The 22,382-nt window shown below is 39.3% G+C and overlaps 1 protein-coding gene across 3 annotated transcripts; it reads left to right on the top strand.

Annotated features, from left to right (window-relative positions):
- Positions 1-1,729: 1,729 nt before the first annotated feature.
- On the top strand, positions 1,730-22,382 carry LOC120106513 (tRNA-dihydrouridine(20) synthase [NAD(P)+]-like). Of its 3 annotated transcripts, none has more exons than XM_039119444.1 (10): positions 1,730-1,890; positions 6,121-6,226; positions 7,589-7,727; positions 9,404-9,512; positions 9,605-9,741; positions 10,963-11,099; positions 15,672-15,778; positions 15,961-16,088; positions 18,903-19,025; positions 21,927-22,382. In XM_039119444.1, exons 1-9 carry the CDS (start codon positions 1,846-1,848, stop codon positions 18,955-18,957), a joined length of 963 nt encoding a protein of 320 aa, XP_038975372.1. In that variant the 5' UTR covers positions 1,730-1,845; the 3' UTR covers positions 18,958-19,025; positions 21,927-22,382. The 3 variants fall into 3 exon arrangements, with proteins under 3 accessions (XP_038975372.1, XP_038975374.1, XP_038975371.1); XM_039119446.1 differs by lacking the exon at positions 21,927-22,382 and adding an exon at positions 20,127-20,352; XM_039119443.1 differs by lacking the exon at positions 21,927-22,382 and adding an exon at positions 19,703-19,889 and having other exon boundaries at positions 1,731-1,890.

The raw sequence follows: 22,382 nt of genomic DNA, 5'->3' as shown, positions 1-22,382 counted from the left end.
TTCATTTACTTTGAATCAGTTACTGGAAGATGCCATGGCGAGTGTCATGACTTGGAATATTACAGTACTTAAACTATACTAAATATAATATATGTGCGCACATATATGCTAATGCTATATTATTAAATGAGAGAAATATTATATTTTGGATTCTATTTATCAAATTTTATGAGTAAAGTACCCTCCTTTCTTCACAAACCTCTGTACAAAAAATATATAATTAATAAGTCGGATACAAAGGCGCGTGCTTCTGTTTTTATTTGTACCTATTTTATCTTTTATCTACGCACTGTTTTCCAAAAAAGTTGGACTTTGCTTAATGGAGGCTTCGCTCATCAGTCATCTACATTCTAAACCTAATAAATTCTTCTTAAATTTCAAAGTCAGATAAATATGGTACCTTGTTTCTAATTCTTGTGTGTTATCTCTTACTCTCCCAATATCTCGGTCATTTTAATTTTTTTAATGTGCATTGTGCCAGTATCTAGTTGCTAAAAGGATAAGAAAGCAACAAGTTTAATACATGAAATTAATATCGTGAAGAAAGTTGGTAATCGTTAATTGGAAAGAAAATATTACCAAGAGATTTAAATGAGAATGCAGGGGATCTTTGGTTCATCCCAATTGAATGTGACCTAAAAATGAGATTGCAACAACTGAATTTGTAGCACGAAGAGATACATATAAATGAAAATACTTTTGTTTGGACAAATGCAATAGTAGAGGTTGGAATTATTCTCCTTCCTTCCTCGATCATTAATGGCCAACTTGGTGAAGGCAAAGGAGTGCCAAAGTAGTCCGTAGGAGTCATCAGGAGGCAACCGAGGTGGAGAAATGAAGTGTCGGGACTGCCAATCCAGGCACTAGGGTAGCCAATTAGAACACCTAAATGGTCAATTAAGGTGCCGAGGTAGTTGATTTGAGCACCAAAGTGGTCCATCAAAGTGCCAGGGTGGTCTCATAGTGGTCTTGGAGCGGCCTATCGGAGTGTTAGAATGACTAGTTGTAGCATGGAAAGCATGGAAAGATAGTTTGGTTTAGGAGAACGAAGAAATAGCAGTCATGGGCTCGAAGGAGATTAATTAGGAGAGTTTTTGATCTATGAGATGCTGCATCTTGCCTCGTAGTCATTTTGACAAAGAGTTAGAAATGTTGCATATAAGCCAACTTTGTAATTCGAATTGCTGCAGCTCAGTGAAGCTGCAGCAAATACTTGGGGCCTAATAGCTGCATTTTGGATTTGCAAACGAGGTGAGATACAATTAAACCAAAAAGGCCCACAACAGAAGAATAGTTAGGGTATTGAGAGAGGGTAGTCCCAAGTAGTTTAAATTTAAAATAGTCACGGGTCGATAAATAATAATTTATATTATTGATAAAGAGAAAGATAAAAACAGAATAACTATTTTTGAATGTTGACTAAAAATTTTACCAGAAATATGATTTTATAATAATATATTTTAAACATTTGAAGATTTTTTTTGACCATCGAAAATGAAAAACCGTTTTTTTTTTTTTTTTTTTTGCAGTCTGTTTAAATTTTCAAATCCCGGAGACAGCTTTGAATCCAAGCCGCCGGGATCTAAGGACTCGTCGACTTGACACGATGCGGCTCAGAAGGACCGTTGGATCTATGATGCTTTGTCTCATCCACACCGTTGAATGCCAGATGATCGCATATCCTTCCTCTTCCGACCACGACCCTTCTTAGCGAACGAGTGGGAACCCGTTCCTTCAAGAACGGCAGAAGAACACCGCCTTTCGGGAGCCGCCGCGACGGCGCTACGGCGAAAGGAAAAAAAAAAGGGAAGAGAGATCCGCCGCAGGTAGAGCAAGGGCAAGGTCATGGACTACCGAAACAAGCTTGTTCTCGCCCCTATGGTTCGGGTGGTCAGTTGGATTTCTGTCTCTCCAACTCTTATACCTGCAATTCTTTTTCCTCTCTTACCAGTTTCTTTCCATTGGGATGGTGGATAACGATGGCTTTCTTGACAGAATTTCTTATCATAATAGGGGGTTAAAATTTATGTTGATAGAGTCACACTTCTAGACTTCTTTGGCGTTGCGTTGGATGCATCCCTCTTAAATAACCATGCCTTTCCCGAGAGGTTCTTCTAGATCCAAGATTGACAAGAATGCCGTATGCCAATACTCATTTCTTTTTCTTTCTTTCTTCTTTTTTTTTTTTTTTTTTTTGTATTTTTCCCCACTGATCTTGTTGTTCTTTTCTTATTTCTTTGCACGATGGTTATCTGGAAAAGAAAAGAATGAAAAAAACGATCAATTTGATTTGATTTTAGCATCACATCTAATTTTCAAGAATTGGTGATCGCCTCATCGTATGAAGACCGGACGGTTAGCCGGCTCTTCTCGAAGCACCGCCCTGAACTCCTATGTGGGATGAATCCTTTGTCACCTCATTCTTTCCAGATTTACTTCCACCAGATAAGATCTGCTGTACTGTTTAGAGTGAAGCACCTCTCAAATAAAACCCAAAACTTCACATCAAAACCGGCAGGATCTAAACCCTCGCCTATCCACAAGTTGTTAATGTATTTTCCTAGTGAAACTTCTATATAGAAGCAGGTGGTGATAAATCATCTCATTTCTTCGCAGCCAGGCAATAGTTTAGATCAGTAAGACACCTTAGATGTCCGTGTTGATAGCTGTTTGATTGACATTGAACATTCAATAGTTCCTGGGAGGTTGTCACACAAACTAGCATTGCACAACTACTACTTCGCACTATAACAATACGAGTGATGGGTGCTCCAGACCCCGACGAGCCCGGAAGCCGAACCCACACTATCTGATGTCTCTGAACCATATCCCACGCACGGCAGCCACTGCGTTGGGACTGTGGGGAGCGGAGGGCAGTTCGGCGATGAGGCAAGCACGTGGTAAAGAAGAGGGTCGTGATGGGAGCGGGAGGAAGAATAGTTCGGTTGCTGCGACGATGGAGGAAGCGGGAGATACTAGGAACTGGGAGCGGAAGCCATGCACGTAGACTTGGCATGAAGTCGTGGACGTGGGAAGCAGTTCCTCGCCATGCATGCTCGCTCGGCACGACGCCGTGGACGTAGGACGAGGGGAGGAGATGGATTTCGAAGCACGGGGGGGCGTGGACGCGGGAGTGGATGAGTGATGGCGAGGAGTTGATAAGTGATGGCCCGGGTCTCTCGTCGGGAGGGGGAGGAAGTATTTAATGGAGTGAACTGTCTTAGGATTGGGGGACGTGAAGTAGAGCATTTGCCTTGCATGGGTTTTCTCTCACCCAAAGAGAGTTATTTCATTTGAATGTACAGAGGTTCGCTTTCACCATTGTAGTCTACCAATTCTTTCTCTTCTTTCGTTCAACTCCATCTCTAGTTGGAACCTATCAATTGGTATCAGAGCCATGACAAACAAGGAAAGGATCGAGCAGATGGAAGCCAAGCTAAGCACCCTACAGGAGGAGTTGTGTGGCTTGGAGGAACGGGTGGATGGGCGGCTCACGGAGGTCTTGGAGGCTATCCGACATCTCCAGATCACCGTGCAGCCACAACTGCCGTTCGAGCAGCCGTCACTACTACCAACTTCACCAGGGGGTAGGACTCGGGCGACTGGAGGAGTTCGTGGGGGGGCCAACGTCATCCAAGAATGAACTTTCCACAGTTCACCGGAGATGATTCCATTGTTTGGCTGGATCGTGCTGAGCAGTATTTCGAAGGCCAAGGAGTCTCGGCCAATCGACGGGTAACCACCGCCTCATTCTATCTGGATGAGAAAGCCAACCACTGGTGGCAGTGGTTACGACATACATACCACGATGAAGGAGCACTCATTACTTGGAGGGTGTTTGAGCAAGAATTGTTAGCCCGGTTCGGCCCCAACAAGTTTGTGAACTTCAACGAAAAGCTCTCCCATGTTCAACAACAAGGCTCGGTGAGGGAATATCAACAAGAGTTTGAGAAGTTGGCTAACCGAGTTCAGGGCTAGCCACAGGATGCGCTCTTTGGCACTTTCGTCGGAGGACTCAAGGAAGAGATCGTGAAGGAGGTACACATGAGACGACCCCATTTCCTATGAGAAGCAATTACGATTGCTCGAATGCGGGAAAAGAGGCTGGAGCAAAAGCGAAAAGCAGCCCATGGCGGTGGACTTCCGAATCCGTCTACTCCTACATCACGGCTTCCTGCTCCAGCACCGATTCGACACATATCATGCAGCAATGACGGGAACGGGGACTTTGCTTCAAATGCAATGAGAAGTTCACTCTGGGGTATCGGTGCATGACTCCACAAGCCTATTTGATAGAAACAGATCGCGTGGAAGATGTAAAAGGATCCAGCAGGGGCGAAGTCGACCATCACGGCGATGGGGCCAGTAGCCATCAAAGATCATCGTTGGAAAACAAACCTTGTGGATAAGGTTTTGGCTGAAGGGGGGAGTGATGATGGGTGCTCTAGACCCCGACGAGCCCGAAAGCCGAACCCACGCTATCTGATGTCTCTGAACCATATCCCACGCACGGCAGCCACCGCGTCGGAACCGTAGGGAGCGGAGGGCAGTTCGGTGACGAGGCAAGCACGTGGAAAGAAAGAGGGTTGCGATGGGAGCGGGAGGAAGAATAGTTCGGTTGCCGCGATGACGGAGGAAGCGGGAGACGCTTGGAACTGGGAGCAGAAGCCATGCACGTAGACTTGGCACGAAGTCGTGGACGTGGGACGAGGAGAGGAGATGGATTCCAAAGCACGGGTGTGTGTGGACGAGGGGGTAGATGAATGATGGCGAGGAGTTGATAAGTGATGGCTCGGGTCTCTCGTGGGGAGGGGGAGGAAGTATTTAATGGAGTGGACTGTCTTGGGATTGGGGGACGTGAAGTAGAGCATTTGCCTTGCATGGGTTTTTTTTCACCCAAAGAGAGTTATTTCATTTGAATGTATAGAGGTTCGCTTTCACCGTTGTAGTCTACCAATTCTTTCTTTTCTTTTTTTTCAACTCCATCTCTGGTTGGGACCCATCAACAAGTAATCTTCAAATGTATGACAAGAATCACATTGGTTGTGTGCAACTAATTTTGCATCATTGACATTATGTGCTACTGTGATGTAGTGTCAAAATTTCAGATCCATCCCTGGGTCTGGGTTAGAAGTTGAGTATTTAATTTCTCTTCTATTTCCCTTATTCTTTCCTCCCATTCCTGTAGCTACTTAAAGAAGCTGAAAGAAGTGAAAAAGAAATAGGGGAAAATCTTCCTTTAGATTGATTTTTTCGGCATTTATAAGAGAAAACGTTTAGAGGCTGAGCTTGGGAATCCAAGCAGCCTCTTGATAAATGCTGAGATGTTTCGTGACTGCTTTTTTTTTTCTAATTCAAATTTTTACCGTTGTCCTTTCCAATATGTGTAACAAAGTGGTTGGATCCATTTTGCTTTTCTCTCATGTTGTAACTCTTTTCATGCATCAAACCTTTTTTTTTAACCCGTCTCAACCAGTGTAGCTTTATGCTCCAATTGGCACTTTTTCCGACTCCAGTATAATTTTATGATTTTCTCTTTAGTCAACATAATATATACAATAATCTTCTTGGTCATCAGGGTTCAAAATTTTTCCCTCTTTTAAGGCATTAGGATAGACCATTTTTGTTACGAGGGGTCAACAATGAGGAGGAGAAGACCTAAGATAACAAATGTGGAAACAAAATGTTACATTAGCAGCCTATATAACCACTGTTAGGAAAGATTGGCAGAAAGGGAAGATCGAAATAAGGCTTGATGGTCTAAATTATTAGGAGGCACACACTATTAGTTATTTTTAAAGTTTAAAACATATGCCTGACTTACGTTCCTTAGATCGATTTTTCCCTCTTAAGAATGTCATAGCACACAACAATTTGCTAAGATAATTACTTGGACTGTTTTTAATGCATTGGTTTCAGGAATTACAGCATATATTGAAAGATTGTGGTATGATATTTGATAAAATTAGTATCTTGCTTCTGCTTTTAATAAATGCTTTTACTTCTGTAGTGCCCCTGGATTGACTGCATAACTATTTTATTCTTTGGGTAGTATGGCATTATCTGCTTGTTTGCGTTTGCTATCTCTTCCCTGAACTTTTTTGATTGTTTTTAATGTAGGGAACTCTGCCATTTAGGTTACTGGCTGTTCAATATGGTGCAGATATAACTTACGGGGAGGAAATAATAGATCATAAAATGGTGAAGTGTGAACGCCATGTAAATGGTACTCAACTATATAGATATTTGTTGCTGTAATGCTGCTGGTTATGATGCTTAGAAATTTATGATGTAAAACCCACAATACTTTTGCATTTATTTGTTGCTCTGGTATAGTATGTAGATAATTATTTTGTGGTGGGGGAAGCAAGCATGATTGAATAATCTTCTTTTTATCTTTGAGTTATATATTTACATTAATAAGTTTTTGTTAATTCTCAGTAAATTTTAGCATCCTGGGTATTTTGACCTAGCAAAAAAAACTTTATTTAAACTTGAATTTTGTTAGAACTTATATAATTGGCTATTTCCTTTATGATCATTAGTTGATGCCATTTCTTTCTTAGGCATTGACTTTTATGGCAAGAGATTGGATCTACACATGGTATTTTTTATTTATTTAACTTCTGGAAAGCAATTGATAAAGTGCCATAGAAACTAATTATTACTGGCCGAGTGCTAAGGCAGAAACATGTATGGAAGAATGTTACTGGGATTATTGAATGGCACGGTGTTTGAATGCTGGGTTTTATCTATAACCTGCATCCTTCAAGGCTTTCGCCCGAACTTCTCGTCTCTTTTTGCTGGTCAAGCATTTGTTGAATACTGTAAATCTGGAGAAGGCCCTTGGTTTTGGTTTTTCTTGTGAATGCTATAATTTAAATGTCAGGCCAAAACATGCATAAATGCTAAACATGTTATCATCGGAGGGGGGGAAGGTGAGGGTCTAAAGATGAAGTCTGTGCAAAAAAATGAGATATTAAACACAACCTTAGCAGAAAAGCAAATGAAGTGGATGCCTCTGTTGTAGAGGATTGTTTTTTAGGATGCTGAACAGTTGACAAAGACACTCAAAGTTTAGATTAAGGTAGAATTGTTTCTCAAGTGCTGCTCTGTTACTTAATGCCAAAGAAACTCGATAGAGATTCATGCCAGCATTAGTATGGTAAATGTCGTGGGGATGGACACCGATATTTTTTATGTTTCATAACAGAGGTGGATACATGTACACTAGATGAAGCCTAGGACTTCATAGTAACAAATAAGATGGTGGGTAATTAGTTGAAAATCATGTGCTATTTTGCTTGATTTGAACATGTATTCTTCATGTTTATCATCTAGTTCTCTTGCTTAATTTGACCTGCTTCGATTTTAAAAACAACTGAAGAACAAAATGTTTGATGATGTGTTGTATAAAATTCTTGGTTTGTAATTCAGCTTGCTGGATTTGCTATGTGGTGAGACAGATTTCATAGTTTTCCGCGATATCAGTGTCTCATTTCTTGCAAGTATGATTTTATTTGTAATAACTAAAAGTAAGTATCATCGAGCAACTTCAAATATTTGATAGTAACTTTTATTATATCAGAGTCTCTTGGAGCCATTGATTTTGTAGAGAGAGGAACGAACAGTGTTGTTTTCAGAACTTGTTGCGAGGAAAGGGACAGGGTTGTATTTCAGATGGGCACGGCAAATGCCGTGAGGGCTCTAACTGCTGCTCAAATAGTGTAAGGACACAGGAATCCACATTACCACTTTAATGATTATTAGTTAGAGATTTAATGTTAAGATATGAAGTTTTCTATGATCTTAGTTAGATTTATCTAAATTCATTGCACTGAGTATTGAAGACTATTAAAATATGTCATTTTCTTTCTTTTGTCTTTTTCCCCTTCAGTCATCAAATGAATCACATTTTTGACTGGAATGATTGCTAAATTATTTAAGCCACATACTTTAGCATTCACATATCAATTTGAAGTACTTGATTACCAAGCAGATGTTATTTAACCTAGATTCACCAGCTTATGAACTTGTGAATCCCAATTTATTCACCAGAGATGGCTTAATCTTGGTCTGTAAATGGCTTGATCTTGATGTACTGGTAACAATATATAGAGGGTCCTAAGCTTTGTACATCAATACTTCTTTGTAGAAAGGAGTTAATGGCAGCAATGCCTTCTAGTGTAGGTTTCAAATATTATTTCCAACTTCGTCTTTGTTATTATAGGTTCCACAATGGTTAGCTAAATTCATTTGGCATCACTTAAAATTATTGAAAGCAGATTGTTCTTCAAGTACGCATTTTTATGTTAGTGGTCCTCTGAGTTCCATAATACAGGAGCTGCATTGTCAGCACTATCTTTGGTTATTTACCTTTTGTGTAGATATGTAAATGAATCAGGTTGCTGTTTGCCAGGGTCAATATAGACTGTGGAAATCATGACAGAGACCTAGGCCTGAACCAACAAATCAAAGTTTGATCCAATTTCATGGTGATTCAGCCATATTTGAAGCTTCACTAAACTTGAGAATTGACTTGCCGCATGACTGTGGGAACAATCTGTGTGCGAGAGACAAATATGGCATGCTTATCATCATATAAGCATGTAAGGAGGCTGGATATTTAATTTACTACCCCACTTTTTCCCAGTACTGTTTTTCAGAGTAGACATGTTGAGTGGAAATAGGGAACACAGGGGAATCAACTTTCTAATTTTATAACTTGGACATGCTGTTCTTCTAAAAGCATTTACTTTAACATGCTCCTCAAACGTAACCCAGCCCAATGATATTCTGACACAAATTAAGCTATCAATTTTGTTCTTTCTTTTGATTAGTTAATATTGAAGCCTTAAGCCGCCCCCACCGCCCCCCCCCCCCCCCCACCTCACCAAAAACAAAAAAAAGAAGGGAAAACAGTAGAAGGGGGAAAAACTGAAGCTTAATAGTATTGTGCATCTGCTTACTTTCATTACCAAGGATGCTGGCTTCTCTTTATCATCATTTTGTGTGCTGACTACTCCCACCACAGGTGGATCAAACCAGTTCTCTGCATGCTTAATCATTTAAAATCCAATCCCATTTGCCACTTTATCTGTAGTATATATCTTCCCACCAGAGGTCAATCAGACCCTTTATCTTCATGCTTGATTAGTTAAACTCAAATCCAATTTGCCACTTTATCTGGCGTATGTAGCACAGTTTTCCTACTTTAGTTAGACTCCTTCTGGCTTATTGTGAACTTTATTTCCCACTTTATGTGTAGTATAGCTCATATTTCTTCCTTCCATATGAATGTGATGCAATTCATATTCCACTAGAGTTGCAATTCATATTCCACTAGAGTTGCTTATTTGCATCTTTCTTGCTGTCTATACTCAAGTTGTTATTCCTATTTCAGGTGCAAAGATGTAGCAGCTATAGACATCAACATGGGTTGCCCCAAGTCCTTCTCTATCAGTGGAGGAATGGGTGCTGCATTACTCTCTAATCCAGAACTTATTCATGATGTACTCTATGTGTTACCTGATGGTTATTGAAATTTACATCAAAGTTTTCAAGTTTATGCAATGACTTTTTTTAATGTATTTTCTTCATGCAGATTTTGACTACATTAAGGAGGAATTTGGACACAGTAGTAACATGTAAGATTCGTCTTCTCAATTCATCTCAAGATACAATAGAATTAGCACGGCGAATTGAAAAGACTGGTGTTTCAGCTCTGGCCATTCATGGAAGGTATGGCCTCTTTAATATCTAATTACCTGATTTAGAAGTCAGGTTACTTACTAGATAATTGGTTCTCAGCATTCATGATTTTGGTTGTAGATTAGAAAACCAGAGCCATATCCAGGGACCAATCATCTGATTTCAGTTCAGCTGGGACTTAAGCTACATTTGGTGTCATGTTGAGTTCGCACCTCCTTTGGTGCCTAACTTTGCTACCAAAACTATATTATCCATTTAAGTTGGAAATGGTACTTGCTGCACAGATTTAAGTTGTCGACATTGCTTCCTTTTAGAAATGCATGATTTACAGCATCAGTCTTTTTGAGTTATGTATGAAAACTTCCACTGAAAAGCTCCATTTTTATTTAATTAATATGCCATACTATTTTAAAATCTCAATAGTTGTTGAAAACCAGATTATGAAAATCTACTAGCTTTAACCCAAGTTAAAATGTCAGAATGTGCAAAAAGCATGGAGAACCAGTAAATTAAATTCGTCAAAGTGTTGGATTAAATGTTGCAAGATTATATTAATCAAGGTACGCTGAACCGGTACTGGTAGGCGTACCGGTCGCCTACTGGACCGGTTCGAGACCGGTTTGTACCGGAACTGGTCCGGTACGAATCGGTCTTTGTTTTTTTTTGTTTGGTTCACAGACGCGCGCGGACATTTATGGCATTTTTTCTGTGGCATTTATGGCCCGCGCGGGACAATTCCCAGCGCGGGGAATTGCGCCTGCGCAGGGGGGACTGCGTGGGGCGCTATGCCCCGAGGGAGCGCATGGCCCTTTCGGGCCACACGCTCTCACACCACAGCGTGCGCGCTGTGGTTAAAAAAAAAATGGTACTAGCGCGAACCGGCTACCAGCCTGAAAACAGCTGGAATCGGTATCCACGCTGTCCGGACGCTGTGGTTAAAAAAAAATGGTACCGGCGCGAACCGGCCGGTTCGTGCCGGTACGCAGCTGGTAGGCCGGTTCGCACCGGTACGCAGTCGGTACGCATGCGTACCGGTCGGTACCAGCCCGAAAATAGCTGGAACCGGTATCCACGCTGTCCAGGTACCGGTTCCAGGCTGGACCGGTCGTACCGGGCCAAACCGGTCCGTACCGGCCGGTTCGGCAGACCATGATCTTAATTATTTTCTTATACTTCTCACTTCAGTTTCACTAACTTCTTAAGTTGTTTCTTTAATAGTTAACATCAATTTTCTTTTATAATGAAATGCAGAAGAGTTAAAGATAGACCAAGGGATCCTGCGAAGTGGAATGAGATTGCTGATGTTGTAGCATCATTATCTATACCTGTTATAGCTAATGGTGACGTCTTTGAGTATGAAGATTTTGGACGGATTAAAGATGCTACAGGTAGAAGAGCAAATGATTGATCAGTTAATTCATGTATAAAGTTTTCTTTATAGAAGTAAGTGCATAGTGCCATTGAGAAAGAAAATCATAGAGAGAAGCCCAGGGAGCCAAACCAAATAATTCTGACCAGGTTTCTGGGAAGAATCCTGCCTCAACAATTAATCATACTGTTCCTTTATAATGCTTGGGAACAGTGTGGATGATACAATGGCAATATTGTTAATGAGTCGCCTTTTCTTTATTTCGTGTGAAAGCAGTTATTGAATTCCTTTCTGAAGTAGCAAACTTAATGGCCGTATTAAAATTTCTGCACTTAAAAAAAAAAAAATCAAAGTCTTCCTCATCATTCTTTACTTCTGCCACCAGGAATTGTATACAATAATGATATACATTTTTTAAGCTTATGTGGTTGCCCCTTCAAAGTCCTATTATTGCAGAATTCTATGCATGAAATCTTGCATTGCTCGGATATCAAAAGTTTGAAGCGGTATCTTGTCACAACTGGGATTTTTCCTTCCTCTATTTTTGTTGGGAAGGCTAAATATTATGCATTGATCAGAGACTGGGTTATATAGGTCCATTATACATCTTCCGCTGTCATCTTATCATCTGTCATGTAATTTTCATGAGAGAGCTCTGATCCAAGCAGAGGATGAGACAAAATCTTCAGCAGCAGGAGCAACAGTTTCAGTCATGTAGATTGATGCCAGTCAAGTATTGGTAGTTGACGTGTGGTTTCTTTCTTTCTGTTTGGCAGTAATGCTCAATCTGAAAATTGGAACTTGGATATCACGGCAAAGAAACCTTCAATTTGTGTTTTTTATATTTGGTGGCATCCTAAAGATGAATTTGAGCATCGTTTTTTCCTTGTCATTTGAGTATGTTTTTATAGAGGAGGGCCATTTTTTCCTAGGGCTGCATTTTCATTTCACAAAACCCTTCCATATCTTATTCAGTTATCCAAATTCTTTTGTTTATCCCATCTCTTTTGCAATCCTTTATACTAGCCTAAGCTTTTCTCCATGTCAATGCTTCCTCTAATATCAATTGTAAATTTCGATATCATTTTATTTGCTAGTCTATATAATATGTCCTCTTGAAGAACATCTTGGATTCCTATTATTAGCTTAAATGGTAAGATTGCTGAGCTCCCATCCAACTTATTGGAGGCTGGTGCTTCAGTCTAGGATTTGAATAAATAACCTTCTCTTCCAGGATCACTGATTTAATATTTAAGTTATTTTATTCTTTTTAAATACAATTTGATTTTTCCTTAGTACAATTTGGTGATTTGATATATCTAACTATTAGTATGCATTTTTCATGTATAGATAGTTGAAAAAGTATTATATAAAAAAATCTATTTGTGCTTGCACACATGTATGTGTACATGTACTTGTTTGTGTTTGCTTGTATGCCCATCGTAATGCAGCTTAATGTTTTAAAAGGTAGCCATAATATGCGGGCAGTCAAGGTGCATAGCATATGCATTATGCAGGCCTATATGTGGTTAGTATTTTAAATATTTAAAAATAAATAAAATATATTAATCTAATAATGATAACATTTTATATAAATAATAGCAATATTAGTAATAACAGTATCTATCAATTAGTTCTTAGTACATAGTACTTATCAAGGTTTTTCGTACTGACTTGTACAGTCCTTTAGTACCAATAAGGTACCGAGATTTGATTCAGAATATAAGCAAAATAGGTTTGAGTGGAACCACCCTGTACTGCCTGGTTCCATGTTGTACTAACATGTACTACTTGGGTTTGAGTGGTATCATGGCCAGGTGTGACAAAACACTTTGTTAATACATTGTGCGTACCATAACATACTGTCTATACCATACAGGTAAGTTGCCAATATGCTATTCAGTGCTAGTACAATGAACCTTGGTACTCATTTCTTAGTAGCAATAATTATAGCATAATCAGTATGGTAATATCATTATATTCATATATCTAGCCTGCTCAAAATCCACATCCAACCTAAACATTTTCTTGAACCTGCCTTGTTCACATGGGTGTATATAACAGTAGCTATATATGTCATTGTACAATTGCTAAAATGATAAATAGACTGCACATACACCTGCACAATGCTATCCTATATGTGCTGTGATATGCTAAGTAAACTGTCTTTTTGCAACTTAAATGATATGATTGCATACAGTAGCTGCATGTAGGATATGTGGTGCAGTCAGGTGACTGCATATGCGTATGCAGCCGTATATGCTGCCTCATGTACCACATTTTGAAAAACAGAATGCAGCTTTTTGCAGCAACAGGGTTCCAGTCTAAATTAATATTTTTTAATGTTGCCCTAGATTGGTTCAACCTTTGCAGACAGCAACCAGCTATTATCTTGTTTATGGTGGAGTAAAACCTAGTCACTGACTATGCAAACAATTTAGTCCATCAAATAAACTAACAATGCCATTGAAAAAAATTATGAAAATGAATATTTAATGATGATTATGACTTGATTATGTTATCATTAAGTTGCCATTCTGTATCATTGGATTAAAATCATTATAATGTCAACAACTGCCGATCTTTGACATGCATATGGGTGTGCCTACCAAACTGCGTAATTGCTTGTACCCACATGCTAATAGTCGGTTCGGTGGTGACTGAGTAGAATGCATTGGCACTGGATCATCAAATAAATAGTTATGATAGTGTACAGAGTAGTTGCCAGCAATGAATCATGGACAATTGAACATTTTCATTTGGGTTTAAGATAAGGATTAAGCATGGTCTGCTGTGCTGCTATCGAGCACCGGACCGGTTGACCGGCGGCACGGGTCGGTATGGGCCGGCGCTGTGCTGTGCCGGGCCTGTACCGACACAGTAAAGAAGGCGGGGGAGAGGGCGAACAAGAGAGAGAAAAAGAGAGAAAGAAGGGGGAGAGAGGGAGGAAGGCCGGCAGAGGGTGGCAGAGGCCAATGCCCGGGAAGCAGGCGGAGATTGCGGCCGTTCTTCTATTTTGTTGTCGCCCGGGCAGCAGGCAGAGATCATGGTCGTTCCCTTGTTTTAAACAGTCATTCTCTTGTTTCATTCGAAATAGAAGTTCGGCCATGGTCTCCGCCTGCTGCCCGAGCGCTGGCCTCCGACGGATCGCCGACTTCACTTAAAAATTGCGAAATTTTTTAGCGGTCGGACCTCTATTTTGAACGAGATAAGGGAACGGCTGCGGCCTCCGCTTGCTGCTCGGGCGTCGGCCTCCGCGTGCTGCTCGGGCGTCGGCCTCCGCCATCCCTCCGCCTGTTGCCCAGGCACCGGCCTCCACCGGCCCTTCGCCTGTTGCCCAGGCATCGGCCTCCGCTGGCCCTCCGCCAGCCTCCCTCTCTTTCCCTCTCCCTTCCTCCCCCGCTCGCTCTTTCTTTTCTCCTTCTCCTCCTCTGGCAACGGTTTCATTTCCGTTGCCGGAACCGTCTAGGTCCGCCACCGAGACGGCTCGATATGACCGGAACCGCCTGATTTGGGATGGTTCCGCTGATTCTGGGATTAAATGTTGTGCGCCCGGGTGGCTTGTACTATAGTGCATCAATCGATGTTGTTCCATGCTAGTGCTTGGTATGTTTGACACATTGGAATGATAGCATGTCTAGTTCTCACACACAGCAGGCATTATGCTATTGCTGCATGCTAGTAAGACACCGACACGGTACATATTTTGCCATGCTGGTCAGCGCTTGAAATCCATGTTATTCCAAAGGATTTAGGAAGGTTTAATAAGCAACTAGGAGGATATGGAGGAGTTCACCAATGAACACAAAGGCAAGTGAGCCATGAAGGGGCTTTGTTTAGTAAGAGATGACATTATATGACAAGTATTTTATTAAAGGGAGTTTAGGACCTGAACTGAATTTAAGTTACTTTGGGTTAATAACCACTTAATAGAGGCATTGAATTTAAAAAAATGCAGGATGTTTTTTCTCCACACTGAAGGGAACAATACAGTTTTTAATTTGTAACTTCTTGAGGTGATGGAAAATATATATGCAGTTAAAATTTAACTTAGCTTTTCAATGATGGATAGCAAAAGTTTTATGATCGAGTCAATCGTCCTACTGCTGTAACAGGTAGGCATGATGGTCGCAAGGAATCTGAAAGCAGGTAGTCAGCATCAGATTATCAGATCTCTCATTATATATTATGAGAATTCTTGAGAAGGTCCCATATAGGTGATCCATGCTTTGCTTCCAAGAAACTTTGAGGAGCTGCTGTTGGGAGTGTATAGGAATACCATACATTCCATTAGATGGGGAAGGCATTCCAATATGTGCAATAGAAATTTTCTGTTTCCCTCACTCATGCACTCAGAAGTCTATTCCCTTTGACAATTTAACATATATGCAATGCAAGTTGTACAACCCATAACTTTCTGATTAACAAAATTTATACTTGTGAGCTCTAAAATGATGATTTTCCAATGACCTAAAGTACACATGACCACATAAATGTTTTGTCTGGTGTCAATATTTTTTCTCCCTCGTATGTTTAAAAAGAGAAACTGCGGTGTTTTGCTTATTTAATGTATATCCAAAATATATCTCAGGTGCCTCATCGGTGATGGTGGCTAGAGGTGCACTGTGGAATGCGTCTATTTTTTGTGCCAAAGGCAAATCATCCTGGGAAGATGTTAAGAGAGAGTATGTAAGAAAGGTGTTCACCTCATTACCTTAAATTGGTATCTTTTTTCACTGCCAGTTATTTTTTCCCCTTGAATTCCCAGATTCCTCTTTCTATGACACGATAGACCTTTTTTGCCTTAAATATTATACTAGTTCTGTTTTTAATCAAATTAGTTAAGAGACCATACTAACTTAAGGTATTCTGACAAGCAGTGCATCTTGTGGGACAATGATATTAAAAGCACAAAACACACTTTGAAGGAGATGATAACACATTACTCTTCCCTTGAACTTGCCGAAGGAAAAGCTGTAATTAAATCTGAGACTACAGCAGACTTGGCGTAAGTTTCACTCCATAATTTTTCTCCTTGGTAAATAAGTTTTCCAGTTGTTACCTGTAATTTTGGCAAGAGTTTTGTCATATGCAGCAGTATCTGTGTGCTCATGCATGTTGAAGTTTAAAGAACTCTGATGATTAATATTCTTTCAATTTTTAAGCTTGACAAGCTCCCTTCTTAAGCATTAACTTCTGTATCAGACAATGTGTTACTAGTTATGTATATGCAGCATTTCATTGGATAAATATTTTGAGTTCATTTCATACATTTTGAGAAACATAGTAGCATAGGAATCAAAATGCAGAATGCCCTGCACCTTGTTATACTTGATCAAGGATGTCTATTATAGTGGATGTGTCTAGGCTGGCAGATGGAATGGTAGATTTAGCTTAGACAATTTAACATGAAGGTGTTGAAACTGTAAACAGACATGTCAGCATACATCTGCAGCAATGCTGGATTACCCGCATTTCATCTCCCTCCTAGAATCATGACAGGCATGCACAATGAGGAAATATTTGGGGCCAAAATAAGCATGGCTGCCGACTTTACTTCAAAAAATTCAAAAAAAGAAAATAATAAGTGAAGTCGGTAGTGGCTGCCGACTTCATTTAAAAAAATTCAAAAAAATATAAAAAAGGGGTGGCATTCCTGTTCCAATGCACGGAGGAGAGAAGGCTTCGAAACCCCTCCCTCGGTCCTTTCCGGCGGCCCTCGGTCGCCGCTGATCTCTCCCTCTTCCTCTATTTCCTTCTCTCTCTCCCCCTCCTTTTGTCGGTTTCTCGATTTGAAAGTTGGAACTGTCCCGATCTGTTACTGGTACGGCTCGGTATGCTCCGGCGATTTTGGCTTAGTGGCTAGTAATCCACAAATGTGATGAATAGTCCTTTTGGTCGCCGGGGGGGGGGGGGGGGGCTAGTTTCCTGTTAAACCTTAATCTTCATTGCACGAATTTGCTATAAAACAATCGCCATAATTCTTCGTTTGTAGTCTATGATAGTTCATATCTAAACCTTAAATACCAGAACTTTATGATGGATTAATTTTGGTGAATTCTTTCTTTAAAATTCCCACGTTGTCAATTCATTTGATTTAGAGGGGGAAAAAATCTTAACTGTATGGACAGCAAGGTATTTACTTTAATTCTGGCATGTCTAAACCCTTTAATTTCATAAACAAATCCTTGTTCCATATTCCCTACAAACATGCTCAGTTCCATTGTCCTTTGTGCATCCAATGATCATCTTTATAAGGCAGTTTTGATTAGAACTCAAGTCTGAACTGAAATTCCAGCTAGTCCTCGTAATGGCTATTTCATCATGAACCCTGATAAGATTACTTCCCTTGACTGTCCTACATATTCTTATATGAATAAAATTTTATTTTTGAATAAAAATTGTGTATATATGTGAGTTTGTGCATGTGAGTCCATGTGTGCATGTGAGTCTAAGCAGATTGACTGGATGAGTGACTGGGGATCAAATTCATGATGAGCAATTCCAAAACCATAAGCTTTGCTACAATATGAGACTCCATATAAACTGTACAGGAAACAGTATGTCTATTATTTCATGAAAAGCAGCGACTATTAGAAAATTTTAGAATTTCCAATAAAATACATTTTTTTTGAAAAATTAAAATATTTGTGCATGTGCATGGATATCTAGTGGTAATCCAAATGTTAGTTGTCTAGCAGAGATAATTAGAGATCTTTGCTACTACCTTATTTTCAAAATAGAGATGTTTGTTTCTTTAAAGTTGGGATGTAAATATGTATACCGGGAATCTCATTGTCTGAAGTGAGGAGAGACAACTTAGTAAGCAACTTATATCTTTCTTGAGAAAGATTTAAGTTGGCTTTTGAGAATCTATTAATTACAAATGGATTTTCTTAGGAAGATACGCAACATCGGTTATGAATTATGGTGTGGTAGAGTCATTTTGCCAATAAGTATAAGGCCAATGGAAAAGCAAGCTCATTTTGCTTGGCAAATGGTACAAGTATTACAATATTGATGATGATGATGATGATGATCATGCTGCCACCTGTGGAGTGGGCTATCCACATGAAGTATAACTTAAAGAATGATAAGCATTTTTGGAATTGTAGGAAAAGGTTTAGTTAATGGGAATTATAACTAAGTTCACTGGCTGAAACAACATTAGGAAGATATTTGGCATATAAAAGGCGCCAAAAAGTATAGAGCTTACCATACATTATATCAACCTCATGTCAGGGCAACTAAATAATCAATTTTTTTTTAAGTGAATATCTGAAAATGGGTTACCAAATTGCATTGACTATTAATTAGTAGGAAAAGAATGGTATTTGTAGGGTGTCTTGCAATCTTACCTTTTTTCCTTATGGCACCTTGATATGTAACATTTACTTCAAATAATCAAATCTATTAGTATTGAATACAAAATAATCTGATTTAAACAATTATTTGGAAAACTCTAAGTGACTTATACCCTTTTTGGATTTTGACATGTTCCTGAAATAAAATGACATGAATCTCTCTCTCTCTCTCTCTCTTTGATTGACGTTACCTCTAACATAAACCGTCAATTTCTTGTTCTTTTTAAAATATTCTGCTGATGGTTTTATGCCTGTATTCATGGATTCATTTGCTCAATTCTTTCTTTTTAAAATGGTTCATCTTTATTTAGATATTCGGGATATAAATTGCTCTTGCATACAGCTGATTTTATTTATGCAATTTTATTCTTTCTGTATTCTTACCTTTACAGTAATGGATTCTCTTTACCAGTTGATTGGCCCTTTCGAAGCACTAAACATTTTCAATGATATTTTAGGACAATATATGGGGAAGAGGAGTACTATCATTTTGTTACTTCCAATAGGCCATGACTGGCAATATACATTCTTTGCATCAATCAACATCCACCGATGCTTACCCAACCAAAATGACATTTCAGGTAAATACAAACTTGATTCTCTCGAGAGATTTAATGAGCTATTATTTAACATGGATGACTTAGGGAAAAAATTTGATGTAATACTTTACACAAGTTCAGAGAATCATGCTAACTTGGAAAATGACTGCATGATAATGTGCTAGGGATAAATGGTTTGCTTGTTTTCTCGTTGCTTCTGTTCTAGATCCCAATCCTTGTATCTTAATTCTGTAAGTAAATTATCTCCATGTGTTACTTTGGATATCAATTGCATGTCCAAGTGCTGTCCTGAATATGATATATAGTTTCTGAATCTAATTAGTTATTCCAGGCTGTATTATCCATTGAAGTTGGTATTAAGATTTGGGAACTATCTAGAATCTAATAGGTGGCTAGTAGCGGGCATATAGTGGATATCATAGGTGACGGCCTGCAAATCGTTGTATCTTTTCATATATTATCTATCCATGTGTCATACATGCTACATACATATAAGGGGTATAAACTACTGTGGTTGTATAAATTAGTCTACAATTCTCAACTAGTGGATCAACAAAGACTCACAAATTCTTCAAATCCTTAATTACCAGATTAAATCTGACAGAAAAAATAGACTTCATTGTGTTTCACTACCCTGTTTGAAGGTATCAGATGTGAGGCTTTGCTTTTTAACACCCTATTTGTTTCTTAATCTCCAGGTTCGGAGACAGGATTCATCCCTCAGAGGAGCCAATTCAAGTTAAATTATAAAAAAATCATAGTTCATAATATGGTAAAAAAATATGTTTTTATGTACACCAATGATAAATGTGGTATCTTGGATCTTCTACTCTAACAAAAGATGCATAAAACAAGAGGAATTACATTTCCTAAAGTAGCATCCAATCCAAGCATTGATCACTCCCTTGTAATCTTAAGACTCTAATATCAATATCTATAGCAAAAGATAACATGTATTCTTTGACAAATATTATTTATTTTCTTTAAACACTTAACCTTTCTTGGGAAAGCCTGGGCAACTAAAAAACAGAGAGGATTCACTGGTGTTACTTAATTCAGTGTGCAGTTGAGATATTGGAGAAAGAGATTAAATTGCTCCTAATCTAATCTGATTTGGAATAGGAAACAAAAGGAATCCCACACGATATCAACTGGAGTAGAGTTAAAGGAAATGGGTTCATGCTACATCAATAGCTTCTCATGAAATGGTCATAACGGAATATCACCCCTTCAATGAAAAAGATCTTTATGAAACAGGGGCATATTTAAGGTGATAATGTAGGAAACATGGAGTGGCTGATTGAAAAGGAAGCGCCATCAAATGAAGTGGGACCTTTTTTTTTTTTGTTGGGGGTTGGGTTGGGTTTTTTTTTGGGGGGGGGGAGGGTGCTCACCAAAATATGGCCAAGGATTGAAGGGCCAATCTCTATGGTTTTGTAGTCAAGATACATACGGTGCCAGTTGGTTATCAGCATGGCATAGGTGTATCTTTGGATTGTGTTGCTATTTGATATTGCTACACATTGGCATGTAAAAATATGTTTGAATAACAAATAATGTCAAAAAGTCAACTTTATATAGAATTATATTGATTAGTACTGTGTTTAGGGGATGGATGGTACCATTATTAGTATGTTAAGCAACCAATTTTGTTGCTATGCAGCAAGGTTGTACTACCAGATGGTCCCAGTCCATAATGAGCATAGGGCACCATACTGGTAGGGAACTGGTAGAGGGGCTCTATACAATACTATACTGGCACATGCTATAGATGCTATCCCAACATAGGTGCTCTTCGGACTTAGCACCTTTACCACGTGTCAATATGGGGGCTTATCATGCTTTGTCGTACCGTTTTGGCGAAGTACTGGCAATAGGACCTGGTACCAAGACAAAAACCTTGCTATGCAGTACAAAACCTTTACCATGTGTCAATATGGGGGCTTATCGTGCTTTATTGTGCCGTACCAGTAAAGTACTGGCAATGGGGGCTCTGCCGCGCCCCCGCGGGCCTCCACCGCCGCCTCCCCCCCCCCCGACAGCCCTCCCTCCCTCTCCCGCTCGCTCTCTCCTCTTCTTCTTCTCCGGCTCCAGCTGGGTTTGACCGATACAAGCTCTGTACCATTTTTCACGGCTGAACCGGACCGGTACGGAACGGTATGTGCTGAACTGGCCGGTTCAGCATACCATAATGTCACCATAAAGAATAGGTAATTATGTCGTGACTAAGATAAAGCTGAACAGATATGCCAAATCATATGCATAGATGTTGCTGAAGCATGTAGAATTGTTTTACAACATTGGAATTGTGCATGGGATTCTACACATCAGGTATCTTTTGTTTTGGAAATGACTGGTAGTCTAGTACCTATTTCTGTGGTCAGTACATAAATTCCTTAATCATACTTATTCAGTACGTTGGAATGATTATCTTAAGCTGAAAGCAACTCTCATACATTCAATGACATAGACAAGCAATAAATAATCATGAAAAACATACTTTAGCTAACTTTAGTTTGTTGAATGTAAGATCTGTCAGCTAAATAGTTAAGGAAATCTAAGCAAACCATTCAGGAGACCATTTACTTGCTGTAAAACCTTTAACTGGCTGCATTAGAATTTCTATGTTGGCTTTGTCAATTACTTTGTTAAGTGGATAGTAGGGTGAGACATTTGGGGTGTGGGTGGGTGTGTGTGTGTGTGTGTGTGTGTGAGAGAGAGAGAGAGAGAGAGAGATTGCTATTATATGACTTGCACATAAGTTAGTTGGGCTAATCAAGAGGGTTAGTGTAATTAGATATTGTGCCATTTCCAAATCTATTACTATATTAGCATGTGCATATAATGTTCCTTTTCTGTTTCTTTTCATGAAGTTTGTGAGCAAAGTTTCTCCCGAAGTTTACTGGTCAGAATTTATTACAGGACAGCATCATAAAATTATACAATAATCATCTGTGGGGAGCAAACTGTATACTGATACCAGATCCAACCTTGGCTGCAATCCCTAAACTGTGGCAACCTGTTTTTTTTTTTGACTATTTGTTCAATTGATTGGTCAATATACCAGCTTTTGCAGAGGGAGGACTTTCAGGTTGGCATTAAATAGAACAACCAGCCAGTCCGTAGTAAGTAAATTTTGGATAAGAACTGTTAAGAGGATGGAAAGAGTAAAATTGAAGTTGGCTGTGATCTATGACTGGATCTTTCCATTTCTTGAAGGGACCTGCAAGGATCCAAACTCAAACAGCATATACAACCCGACTTGGAAACTTGTATGAAGGATGTATGTAGCGTATAACATTACTGAAAGATAAAATTTTAATTTGTAAAAAGGCTAATCCAATAAACGTTAACAAATGACGATGGGTTTTGCTGTCA

Source organism: Phoenix dactylifera, unplaced genomic scaffold (genome assembly GCF_009389715.1).
Source record: "Phoenix dactylifera cultivar Barhee BC4 unplaced genomic scaffold, palm_55x_up_171113_PBpolish2nd_filt_p 000554F, whole genome shotgun sequence".
Taxonomy (NCBI): domain Eukaryota; kingdom Viridiplantae; phylum Streptophyta; class Magnoliopsida; order Arecales; family Arecaceae; genus Phoenix; species Phoenix dactylifera.
Note: the sequence above shows the minus strand (reverse complement) of the source record. Positions and strands in the feature narration are given on the sequence as shown.

Bases quoted from the DNA above. Each gene is read 5' to 3' on its own strand.
- LOC120106513 (XM_039119444.1), top strand. From the start codon at position 1,846: ATGGACTACCGAAACAAGCTTGTTCTCGCCCCTATGGTTCGGGTG. The intron at 6,227-7,588 runs GTACTCAACTAT...TTATTATATCAG, and splicing joins GTGTGAACGCCATGTAAATG to AGTCTCTTGGAGCCATTGAT. The intron at 9,513-9,604 runs GTACTCTATGTG...TTCTTCATGCAG, and splicing joins ATCCAGAACTTATTCATGAT to ATTTTGACTACATTAAGGAG.